The 13066-nt window shown below is 40.5% G+C and overlaps 1 protein-coding gene across 1 annotated transcript in view; it reads right to left on the bottom strand.

Annotated features, from left to right (window-relative positions):
- The window catches only part of Wdr64 (WD repeat domain 64), a 151008-nt gene that overhangs the window by 73277 nt on the left and 64665 nt on the right, over positions 1-13066 (bottom strand). The window contains exons 11-14 of the mRNA XM_013021734.1: positions 11296-11422; positions 7502-7650; positions 4193-4316; positions 644-819 (exon numbers count right to left, since the gene is read on the bottom strand). Of these exons, the coding sequence (XP_012877188.1) occupies positions 644-819; positions 4193-4316; positions 7502-7650; positions 11296-11422 (576 nt within the window). The remainder of the gene's footprint in view (positions 1-643; positions 820-4192; positions 4317-7501; positions 7651-11295; positions 11423-13066) is intronic.

Genomic DNA, 13066 nt, shown 5'->3' with positions numbered 1-13066 from the left:
AATAATAAAGGCAAAGATTCCTTCAGTTCAAGGTGACAAGGTGAGAGACACTCATCCAGGAAAAATAATAATGCCTTCATTTTAAATTTAAAGAAGCTATATTAATACCTTCTTTATATATAGGTATATATATATATATAATATCTAAATTTAGTATACCTATATTAGATAGTAATAGGAATATTACCAAGTTCTCCCCTCCCCAAAAAGGATTAAGCATATTGCCTCATTGACCCTAAAACAAGCAAAACAATGTTGTTGAGAAACAGAAAAAGTGATGTGAACATTAAGCATTACGGCTTGATAAGGGATAGAGACTGATGAGGAATCAATGAGAGCTGAGAATTATTCTCAAGTGATGGTATGGCAGTGTCATCAGCTATGTGCAAATGTAACCTTGCTGACCCTTGCTTTAGTGGAGCCTGACTTGTCCTGTAGCAATGGCATGATGGGCAAGATGCTCAGCCTGGGAAGCTGTGCCTTTTGCTTGGATCTCTGAAAAATTTGCTTGGAAAATTATAGGAAGGTTAATGGACACGTGCTGTCTTCAGCAGGCTGGCAAGAGAGGAGTGAACTGGGGTCACTGATTCATTGGATTTTCCTGAGACTACTTACAGCATAATACAAAAACAGGACTGGGTACCTGGATCATTTTGATAGTTTTGTTAGACTCCAAGGCAAGGATCAGATATTTTTGTTTCTCATGGCCTTTGAGGAAAATCAGTCGCTGCAGCCAGTGATCTTCCTCTTTCCAATCTTTCCCTTCCAGCAACACTTTGATCTCCTGCCCACTGATGAAGTCCCAGATCTTAATAGTTCCTGAGCCCACAGAGAAAATGACACGTGAGTAGTAAAAATCCTGGCTTTTGACTCAGGGAGCACTGATCCTACTTAAAGCTCTCCACCAACACCGTATCCTTTCTTTCTTTCTTTTTTTTGGGGGGGAGTTCCGGTCGTAGGGCCTGAACTCTGGGCCTGGGTGCTGTCCCTCAGCTCTTCAGCTCAAGGCAAGCGCTCTACCACTGAGCCACCTTCCCAGTCCCTCCTTTATTTATTTCTTACTGACAGGTGAGCCTCCCCAGTCTTGATGTATACAAAATATATTTCAGTACCACCTCATTTGTCATAGTTAGATAAAAACAAACAGGGCCAGGCAATGTCTTGAAATATTTTAAGATGTTTGCTTTGGTTTGGCGATGTGTCCTCATAGGACCCTATGTTTCAATCCATGGTTTCTTTTCCAGTTTGGTGCTGCTGGGGAAGAAGTGAAACCCATAGGATGTGAGGCTTAATGGAGGTCCTTAGGTCATTGGAACTGGACTTTGACAGGGAGTGTGGGACTCTAGCTCCTTCTCCTTTTCATTTTCACTGCCAGGCTGCCAAGAGGTGAAAAGCTTTGTTCCACCACATGTTCCCATTATGATGTGCTGGCTCAGCACAGGCCCAAAGGCAGCAGACCCAACTGACCATGCACTGAAGCCTCAAAAATGGTCAACAATGTAAATCTCTTGCTTACAAGTTGGTTATCTCAGGTATCTATTATAGTAACACAAAGCTAGCTGGTAGTTTTCTTTGAAACCCTCAGACTTTTCTAAATTGAATTTCCTTCCTTCCTTCCTTCCTTCCTTCCTTCCTTCCTTCCTTCCTTCCTTCCTTCCTTTCTCCCTTCCTTCCTCCCCTCTGTCCCTTCTTACTTCCCTCCTTTCTCTTCCCCTTTCCATTTCCTTTTTCATTCTATTTTTTCTTTTGAGACAGGGTCCAAGTATATAACCCAGTCTGAGCTGGAACTCACTTTGTATTCCAGACAGTTTTCACACTTATACTTGCAACACTTCAGTCTTTGCTTTCTAGGTACTGAGATTACTGGTGTGCTACCATATGCATATTTCTTCACAACTCACATTGAAATTTCTTTCTTCAATGGATTTTCTCTCTCTCAGTGCTTTCCAGTTTACTAAACTCCCTTTCCTCATACAAAACATTTTAAGCATCACACATAATTATTAGTAAAAATTAAAGGTAATTTCACTGATATGCTGCATTTCCTAAGCTACTAACCTATTTTAGAACTTTGTCTCTTACTGGATTAAGGACAGGTTTAAGGAATTTGAACAGCAAGGAAGCCGTCAAGATCGGAATCATATTTTGGTTCCATGGGTGAGATAAAAGGGGAGTGTCATTTTTTCTTCCAGTTAAAATACCTTCTGTGAAAATCCAGTTTCAAGCTAAACGGATCTGATTGTGAGTAGTTCATGAATGTAGAGCCCTCAAGCTTGGACTAGTGCTCTTATCAAAGAAAGTCACATATACCTTCTTTTACCATGTGAGGACACAGTTCTAGAAGGTATTACATATGAACCAGGAAGTGAGTCCTCATCCAACCACAAATCTGCCTGCTCTGTGATCTTAGACTTCCTAATTTCCACAATTGTGACAATTTAAATTTCTGATTTATATGTATGTTATTTTTTTATAGTAGCCCATAGAGACTAAGACTATTTTCATAGCATTATCTTTGCTTATATGACTTATGGATTGGGACAAAGAAAACAAAAGGAATGATGATCAATATAGTGGTCAGATGTTTATTTCTAGCTCATTGCTGTGTAGAAAGTATCTTCTTATATGGGCTTTTATAGTGGTCACCTCAGGTTTAGAAAGCAGTGTACCCCCCTTCCTAGTGTTTTACCTTTTCTTCCTTCAGTCCTAACTTTCTCTCTCTCCTCTCTCTCTCTCTCTCTCTCTCTCTCTCTGTCTCTTGCTCTCCACACACACACATACCCCTTTAATCCTTCCATTCTAATCCTGCCCCACACCTGTTTTCCTGGGGCAGCATAACAGCCCATTACTTGTCTGTTTACTGCCAACATTAAACACTGAATCTTCCCTGAATACTTCTTACTCAATGACCACTCAATATAAAGCAAATACTTATAGCTCCTGTTCTTAATGTCTTTATGATATTCAGAGGAAAAGAGTCATACATCATAGGAAGTAATTATGTTCTTATTCACTCCTGGGATAAGGAAACCACAGTCCCATGATGAACCACATTTCCCTCTACCTGCAGACTTGTCCAGAGTTGTCCATCCCAAGTGAGGGAGGGAGCAGGGAGAGGCACTGTGCTCAGTGCTTCCTAGGTAGTAGTGGGGGATGGTAGTGAGAGGCATCTGCTGGCCCTGGTCAGAGCTGCTCAGAAGTCAGGGAATCCTATTTTCTGGAAGGTCTTAGACTCAAGATCTTTGCCAATTTAACTCATGTTCTTGGAGCAGGACAGTATTTACACGGATTTTAATTCTAAGGCTAACAATGAAGTATGGCCTGTTGGGGTGAAATTATACTATTGTCAGTCATCCATTCAATCGGTTAATTATCATGCCTGGTAATGATTGTGTGCATGGCTCTGAATTCCATTAGAGGTTTTAACCTGCATGTAGGGAGTACAGCTACATTCATTCATAACTCAGAGGCTCATGATATCATAAATGCTAACTGCTCACATTTTCAAAAGTCAGATTTTCGTATCAGGATGCCCATTCATTCCATCAACTGTCTTGTGAGCGTATAACCACTTAGTAAATACATCCCTGGAGAAACATATTCTGCAGCTGCTCATACTGTCTAGACCAAGTGGCTCCTTTGGAGGAATTCAGAGGAGGAGGAGGTGAAAGTCTGTAGCTCTCTAGCTCTCGAAATGTTTGTTTGGAGCTCCACACCATGAGAAACACGGGACAAGGCTATCTACTCTGTGCTTGATACTCTTCCAAGATCGACATGCATATGCCTTTGAAGAGTCTAGACACAAAAACAAGTCAAATACAGGCATTCCATACTAAAATCGTCTGTATCTTTTGCGTAGCAGCCAGCACCAAATCTAATGTATATCATTTACCTAATAACACTCAATTTGTTAGCTCAGCAGACATTTCCTATCAAAGATTAAATGGGATCTGACATGACAATCACTTAGAGGAGGAACTATATAAATGCAATGCAAGATATTCACTATTTTTCACCTCAACATAAAGACTTTAGTGGCCATTAAATAAGGGACTCACTGGCATAGCCCTCTCTCTGGCTCATTTATATATGCCACCTGATTGGTGCTCTCCCTTCAACCTCCAAAGTAAGCAACTTCCTGTCACATCCTCAGCACACTTAAGTAGAGAGCTGTTTTGCATATTAGGCTCACCATTACTTGCTCCTGTAGCAAAAAGGACTCCATTTTCATCAATATCAGCACAAGTCAGCTCAACTCCAAAGCCATGAGGGTCTAGAATATGATATATTTGGAGGCCGGTATCCAGTTCCCAAACCTGTAAAGAGCAATAACAAAATCAAGTAATTCATACATGCACACTTTGATTCTTACCACTTTTTTAAAAACCATATTCCAAGCAATCTCCAAATCCATTCTCTCTACCTCTCACACCCTGCCCAGTACTCTGGCCTAAATGTTGGTTTGGCTCAAAACAGTTCTAACAGATATATGCTGTCAACTAGCTGATTCCCTGCTCCTGCAGCATGACAGCTGCAAATTTAGGTGGCTGAGGCAACCAGTGACTGTTCCACGCTGTCCCTGGCTGGGGAAAGTAGTCAGCTGTTACTTGTTGTAGCAATGACCCTCCAAGGCCCCCCCCCCATTCTTTTTGGTCAGTTGTGGGGCTTGAACTCTGGGCTTATGTGCTGTCCCTGTGCTCTTTAGCACAAGGCGAGTGCTCTACCGCTTGAGCCACAGCACCACTTCTGATTTTCTAGTGGTTTATTGGAGATAAGAGTCTCATGGACTTTCCTGCCTGGGCTGGCTTTGAACTGGGATCCTCAGATCTCAGCTTCCTGAGTAGCTAGGATTACAGGTGTGATCCACTGGCGCCCGGCTTCCAAGGCCCTTGGATGAAGGCTCATTCCTCAGCATGGTGTTATTGGGAGTGTGTGAAACCTTGGGTAGGGCCCAGTGGGAGATTTTAGATCAGTGAGGATGGACCCTTGAAGGGTTATTAAGACTGGCTTCTCCATTTCTCTCTCACCTCCTCACTGCCAGAAGATGAGCTACTGGTTCCTCCTGACACTCCTGCTGTCAAGTGGTGCTTCGCCACAGGCCCCCAAGCACAGGATCAACAACTGAAACCACCCAAACCATAGACAAATATAAGCCCTTTCTCTTTTTAAAGCTGACTATCTCTGGCATTTGGTGACAGTAACAAAAAGCTAACACATCACTATAGGGAGTAACACAAAGTTAGCATCAGATAGAAACGTAGCAATTAAAAGTACAGCAGATAAAAACAATCAAACTGAATTTATTTCCTAGTGACCATCATTCAGATAAGCTGGGATTGTGACCATGTGGTGAACAGCATGTCATATGGGAAAACCCTCAGGAAAAGCTCAGCAGTCATTCTAAGTGGTTCTCTCATTAGATACATGGACTAGAGATAGACAAGGTGAGCGTAAAAGACCCGGAGTGGGGGCCATTTGTAGATGTGGAGGGATGTAATCAGAAAAACCTCAAAATCTATCAAGAAGCATTCTGCCAAACACAGTAGCATATACTTGTAATCCTAGCACTTAGAAGCCAAGGAAGGAGGATTGTGAGTTTGAGGCTAACCTGAGCGACATATTGAGTCCCTGTCTCAGAAAAGAAAAAAAGAGACTTGCACTGTGGTGGCTCATACTTGTTATTCGTGCCCTAGGGCAGGACAACTTTTACTTTGTCTTTAGGCACTATTGGAAATACGTGAAGATGCACTGTACTCCAGTGGATTGGACCTGAGAGAATTTCCAGAAGATGATCAGAGAAAGTCACACTTTGAGGTTTCTTGGAATAACGCCTGTCCGTCACTACACAGTCTCCTTTCAGAGAGTATGCATGAAATAAAAGGATTTCGGTGATTGTAATGACAGACACAACATCACAGCTAAACATCATGACTTTAAGTCCAGCAGTGATAAGATTGGAGGGATAAAGTATAAAAGTCATGGGTGTTAGCCAGGTGCTGGTGGCTCCAGACTGTAGTCCTAGCTACTTGGAAGACTATGAACAGGAGGATCACAATTTGAGGCAAATCCAGACAGAAAAGATTGTGAAACCCCTTCTCAACCCATAGTTGGACTTGGTGACTTGTACTTGTCAAATTAAACCATGTGGGAGGCTGAGACTGAGAAGATTGAGGTTTAAGGCCAGCCCAGGTGGAAAAGTTCACAGGATCTTTTCTTGGTAGCTGGGTGCAGTGGCACACTACAATGGGAAGTCTAAAAGAGGTAGGTCATGGTGAGACTCTATTTAAAAAATAATTAGTGCAAAAAAAAAAAGATCTGAAGAAGTGGCTTAGTGGGAGAGGAACTTCTGAGCAAGCACAAGGCCCTGTGTTTGAATTCTTGCTAGTGCAAAAAATTAAAACTAAAAGAATTCAAATGGGTATGTCAAATAAACCCCCTTCGATCAACTATTCAGAGATAATAACAATGAGGAGGAAGAAGATGAGGAAGAATAGAAGAAGCAGAAGAAGCAGAAGGAGGAGAAGTAGTTATGGATGAGTAAGACAGACAAACCCAGACACATCTACCATCCTCACACTTACTAACTTAGATGAGTGGCCTGAGATGAGTCACTATTCTCTCGGAGCCCCAGGTTTCCTTATCTTGAAAATGAGGATCTTTTTAGAGAACTATATGAGATTATAGATGTAATCAGCATGGCACAGATGCTGTATCTGCATGAGTTAGAGTAAACATTTCAAAGTTTCTCGTTCTTGCTTTTTGGCATGGATCCTGCAATCATATCTCAGTTAAAATGGAAACTTGATTTATTTCCTCTAATTTTTTTTAATAGATAAAGCTGGGTTTTGTGTCAGGTGCCAGTGCTCATCCCTGTAATCCTAGCTACTCAGGAAGCTGAGATCTGAGGATGGCAGTTCAAAGCCAACCCCGGGCTGGAAAATCCATGAGACTCTTATCTCCAATAAACCACCAGAAAACTGCAAGTGGTGCTGTGGCTCAAGTGGTAGAGCACTGGCTTGAGCTGAAATGTTGACGGACAGCGCCCAGGCCCAGAGTTCAAGCCCCATGATTGGAAAAAAGAAGGTGGGTTTATTTATGGATTTATTTATAATCAAACTCATGGCTTGGGTGACATGAATTATGAGCTGGCTTAAAATATTTGTTTTTCACGTACTGATGGACGCTTAGAAAGTGCAAAGAGGGGCATGGACGTTCATCCTGGTAATTCGTTTTTTGGGAGGCAGAGGTAGGAGGATGGCAGTCTAAGGCCAGCCCTGGAAAAAGCATAGGAAAGCTCTCATGCTAAAAATAGGGTGTGGCACAAGTATTAGAATACCTTCCTGATAAGGGCAAGGCCTGAGTTAAATTGCCAGTATCCCCCAAAGTAAAAGAGCCCCAATGTACAGTCATGCAAACCATCGCATCTTTTTCCCCATGAATGATTTATCTGTGAGAAAGTCTTTTTGTTCTATCTTTTTCTGAGGAGACAGTATGAACTCACCTTAATTATGGACTCAGAGCAGATTGTGAGCACTTGGTGGAAGCTTTTGTTATAAAGCATGACATTGATTTCCCTTTCATGAGTGTGAGGAATCTGTTTTGTGTCTTGTACCATCCTGGTCAAAGGATACATGTCCATAACACTGGATCCTGGCATAGATAGAAGCACAGAAATGGTAGGACAAAGGGTGAACTAATTCAGCAGTGACATTAGACTATACAACTTGGAGGGGAAAGGGGACCAGGAAATTGGGGGGGAGGGGACATTTTTCAAAATGGAATGTACTCATCATCTGACTTACATGATGGTAACATCTCTGTATATCACCTTTAAAATAAAAAATTCAAAAAAAGTTTCATAAATGTGCAACACTAGACATTTGGAATCACAAAGAATTTTACACAACCAGTTGTGCGTGGAGATAACTAGTTAGTAAAATTAGCAATATCAATGCTGAGGGAATTTAATACATTCATTTCCTCTAAAGCATTTATGAAAATACGTTCATTTCCTCTAAAGCATTTAGGACAAATATAGTAAATGTGATTTGGTCAGAGGAAAGCATTCATTCATGACTTCATTCTTTTTTTAAGCACAGGTCATTTTGACCCTGGTCTCCTCGTTTGTATAGTCTACTTTTGCCTTCTTTATCATGCATCAATGCATCTCTATCTGATGCATAGCCATGAAGTTGCACAGATTCCTCCCAAAGACAGACTTCCTCTTTGTGATTGAGATGGGGTATTACAAAGCCTTTTTCAACCAGCCAAGAATAAAGCATTCTGCGATTAAACATAGTGAATGAAAATGATTGCAGGCCTGTGCTTGTACCCTCAATAGTAAATACGATTAATTTGCAAATTACCATAGTGATAGATGCAGTCTGCGTGGCCAGGAGATGCAGAGCAGCTGTTCTTCTTTTTTGTAAAGCTATTTGGTTTTGTTTTACTGTTATATTATAAAGCACTAGTATTATTTCACACTCAAAAAGCAACTGATTATGTGTTCTGTTTCATTAGAATTTCTAGAAAGACTGATAAAAGTTCCAAAGTATTCTGTCATTCAAACAAAAATGAAACTGCACCCTCCCATTTTGTTGATGTGGAGATTAGGTTTACTACAGTAGAATCTGCAATTGGTTCTCCAATCTCTTCAGATACCTCAGTTTTGATTAGGCACAGTAGCTCAAGCCTGTGGTTACTCGAGAGAGGACACTAGAGGATTGTAGTTTGAGGCCAGCCAGGCAGAAAATGTTCTTGAGACTCCATTTCCAGCATGGTCCTGCTTGCCTGTCATCCCAGACATGGGGGAAACCCAATGCTTGTCATCCCTACTGATTCAGGGAGACACAAGTAGCAGTATCGCAGTGCAGGTCAGCCCAGGTAAAACATGAAGCCTATCATGAAAATAACCAATGCAAAAATGACTGACAGAGTAGCTCCTCAAGTGGTCAAGTATCTGCCTAGCAAGTGCAAGGCTCTGAGCTCAAATCCCATCACCCCCTCCAAAAGAAATCTCACAACTTTAAAAGTTTTACTAGGAGTTACTGAACATTTTGCTAAGGTGTTTAGATTTTGCAATATGATCTGCTCATATATAAACAAGAACTGAAATGATTTATCTGGTAATATTTCTCAATTTAAAACCTCCACCATGAAAATGAGAGGGTCCTATGGTAAACACATGATCAAACCAATCTTAGATCATCTCAGTAGGTTGTTTAACATGGTAATGACATTCACCATCTGTTTTCAGAACAGACCTCCACAAAGCAGGATCAGCCATGGAAAAGTGACCAATCGCTACTTTTTGGGGCTAGTTTGTGTTGCAATAACAGATATAATGCAGAACAAAGAATGATTGTGGATTCAGGAGTTGGAAAGTCTAAGATCAAATCCCAGCACCACATTTCAATCTTCTACTAGTCAGGTGAACTATTTGGGATTTGGTCTTGCCATTTATCTAATAGGAAATCAGTAATTCTTGCCTCATATAGTAGTTGTGTAGATAAAATGAATAATAAAAAGCCTAAAGAGTTGTTGCTTCAATAAGCATAATGATGGTAAAGACAGTAACAATGACAAGTCTACAAAGATCTCAGATTTCAGCGCTTCAGTCCCATGGCTTAGAAAACTCCAGGGTGACTTCAAAGCACAATGTACTAAAATTGCATGAAATTCTAGTGTCAAGCTGATGGCTGTGGTCAGTGTATGCCATTTCAATCATTGAGCAAAACCCAGATTTCCGCATTTCTGCAAGCAGAAGTACTAATAAAGGTCTATACAATTGGAGGAAAACTTGACAAGTCAAGTGGGACTGGACTGGGTAGGAGGAGGGGAGAATGATAAAAGGAGCAACTCTCATCAAGACGCATTGTACATATAAATGGACATGCTAAACGGAAACCCCCTCATACAACTATATTAATGTCTTCTTTAAAAAAACAGGAAGAAATCTTGAGTTTTCTATTCCTCTATCTTCGTATGTAGTCCTTTGTTATTCTAAAGAGCAAGCCAGTAATATGTAGTCCTTTGTTATTCTAAAGAGCAAGCCAGTAATCAGACACTCGAGTTGATGTGCTAGGAGAACATTGGTGTACAGTAATTGGAATGTACATTCTGGAGGAGATCAGAGAGATAAGGGGTGCTTACAGTTGAAACTAAGTTCTATTTTACAAGATGGAAAATTATTTCTTGAGGATGAGTGCTAATTCCTTCCTAAGCCAGGCAAAATAAAGATGAAATTTAAAGATAACTGTATTCTAAAAATAATATTTGTGTTCACTACCAGCAATCATTCCCCTGCCTGTATTCTAAAAAACGATATTTGTATTCACTACCAGCAATCATTCGCCTGCCTTGATTAATCCCAGTGGGCCTCAGAGCAGTGCTCAGTGTGAATATGCCTCAGAAATGCAACTCTGGCTTAGTGTTCTAGAAAGAGGAAGAACAAATATACAATTTGCTTTTCTTCTGAAGCCAATGGGTACACATAAGACAGTGTTCGACCTCAATGCTTAACAAGGTGTCTTGTATCCAACCCCCAATCTGTTGACACAGCACTCCGGATCTGGCATCCTGGATCCTGTTCTTTCTCTGAATGCTGTTTCCTATCTAGAAGCAAAGGTTGTTGGCAGAGTCTGTACCCATTTACGGAGTGCTTTCTCACAGGATGCCAGGCCAAATTGCCTCATGGCAGAGATAGGCTCATGCTGGGGCATTCTGTGTTCACCATTCTAAGACAAGACCACAGTCACTTTCCCAAGTGTCACAACAGAGCCGTAGACACAGCACCAGGTTCCAACCCCTGCTTTTCTGCTCTACCTACGTTGAGCATTCCTAAGTCCAAAACCTTAAAGAATGAATCTGGTATTTTGGGAAAAGTAGTTACATGCATCATCCACCTACTCATAAACAACAGGAAAGAGTAGTTGAAAAAAATATCTACTGAATTTAATAAGTCACACTTTGTCATTTCTCTGCCTCAATGTTTCATAGTGAATGCCTAAATGCTATATTTTAAGGGTTTATACAATTTGTTGAATGTTGATTTCTTTTTTATTTAATTGTTATTATAAAGATGATGTACAAAGAGGTTACAATTACATAGTCAGGTAATGAGTACATTTCTTTTTTGGGGGGCAGCAGGCAAGGTCAGAGAGAGAGAGATAGAGAGAGAGAGAGAGAGAGAGGAGTACATTTCTTCTTGGACAGTAGCACCCTTTCCCTCACTCTCTCTATCATTTTATGAAGTGAAAAATAAAGATACAAGGCTCATTGTTTGGTTGCCCATACCTGTGATAAGCATGCCATGCATGGAATCATATACCATAGAGTAAATCTGCATGTCTCCTGGTCCTCCCTGGGAGTCGTGGAAGACTTGTAACAGGGAAAGTGTCTGTATGTCCCACACTCGGAAAACCTGGAGGAATGAAGCAGAGAGAAGCATTTTTAGGTACAATATATGCTTTTCTACACTTGCAGCAAAGTATGTTTTATATCATGACCTCAGGAACACACGTTCACTAAAGTTCCATTTGGTTCTTGGTTTGTATATTGTTCATTAAGATCAGAGGAAAATAGCAATGGTTTAAAGTTGCACTTAGAGGTATATCTTTGGAAACTGGATTTTTGCTTCTTTACTTTCTTTCAGTTCCTTGCTCATTGCTGGTTCCCTAGTACCTGAGCCATGTCTCCAGCCTGGCTTTTTGCTGGTTATCTGGAGATATAGTGTCAGGGATATTTACTAAGCCCTCTGAGTAGCTAGGATTACAAGTGTGAGCCACAAAGCACCCAGCTTTGAAACTGGAGTTTTCCATAGAAAGGACTGCTTTTATTGCTATTTAATTATTTGGAGGAATAACAGAAGATTGGTCATGACTTGCAGTTAGTTTCAAGGAGAGGCTGTATCATTCATACTGAGGAAGGGCCTCCTCACCAAGATGCATGGGGCCAAATAACTCAAAGCAAAAATGCTGCATCCTGGGGCCACCACACTAAATAACACCACAAACATGTCCACTATGGATGAAGCAAAACACAGAGAAAGGTGACATGTTGGGTGAAAGATTTAAAATGGTTCTTTCATGATTTATGGAGATGAACAGACTAGGAAAACAATGATGTACTAATTCAGCTAAACTTAATTTTACACAAAGTTTACACTTTGTTACCTGAAATAACTAGCCATAGCATTTGTCCTATTCTGAATTTTTACCAAGTTATAGTATGATGGAAATTCAAAACTAAGTGTGATTTGGTTAAGAATTATTACATTTCCTAGCAGTATATCAGTCCTAATGATATTTTCAAATAGTAATAATTATAATTTAACAATTAAATTGGAGTAGATGCTTCTGGTCTTACAATGAAGTTATAGCCCAAGGAACTCAGCAGAGGTAGAAACTATTGTATATAATAAACATCTTAGTTTAGGTAGTCCAAAATAAATGTGCTCAGATCACTTATAGTAGCCTGTAGCTGTATGAAAAAAAATCATTTAACCAAAACCTCATTGTATAGTAAAGTGGTTGAATGTCTTCTGTAATTGACTAAACAGAGAGTGTGGGGAACTGTATATCCACATGTTGAATATTAAAACTAGGTCTCTATCTCCCACTTGGTACAAAGATCCACTCAAAACAGATCAAAGGGGGCTGGAAAGGTGGCTCAGTGGTAGAGCGCTTGCCTTGCATGCATGAGGCCCTGGGTTCGATTCTTCAGCACCACATAAGCAAAAAGAAAAAAGCCAGAGGTGGCGCTTTGTCTCAAGTGGTAGAGCGCTAACCTTGAGCTGAAGAGCTGAGGGACAGCGTCCAGGCCCAGAGTTCAGGCTCCACGACCAGACCCCCCAAAAAACAAAAAACAAAACAAAACAAAAAGATCAAAGAACTAAATGTACAGATTAAAGAACTAAATGCACAAGTCAAAGAACTAAATTAAGACATGAAACTTTAAAACTACTAGAGGACAGCATAGGAAAAACACATCAGGATGTAGGCATACATAAATCCTGAGTATATCTCCATTAGATCAAGAAATAAGACTATGATTTGACATGTGGAAC

The sequence above is a fragment of the Dipodomys ordii genome, unplaced genomic scaffold, assembly GCF_000151885.1.
Source record: "Dipodomys ordii isolate 6190 unplaced genomic scaffold, Dord_2.0 Scaffold57, whole genome shotgun sequence".
NCBI lineage: Eukaryota > Metazoa > Chordata > Mammalia > Rodentia > Heteromyidae > Dipodomys > Dipodomys ordii.
This window is presented reverse-complemented; position numbering and strand designations above follow the sequence as displayed.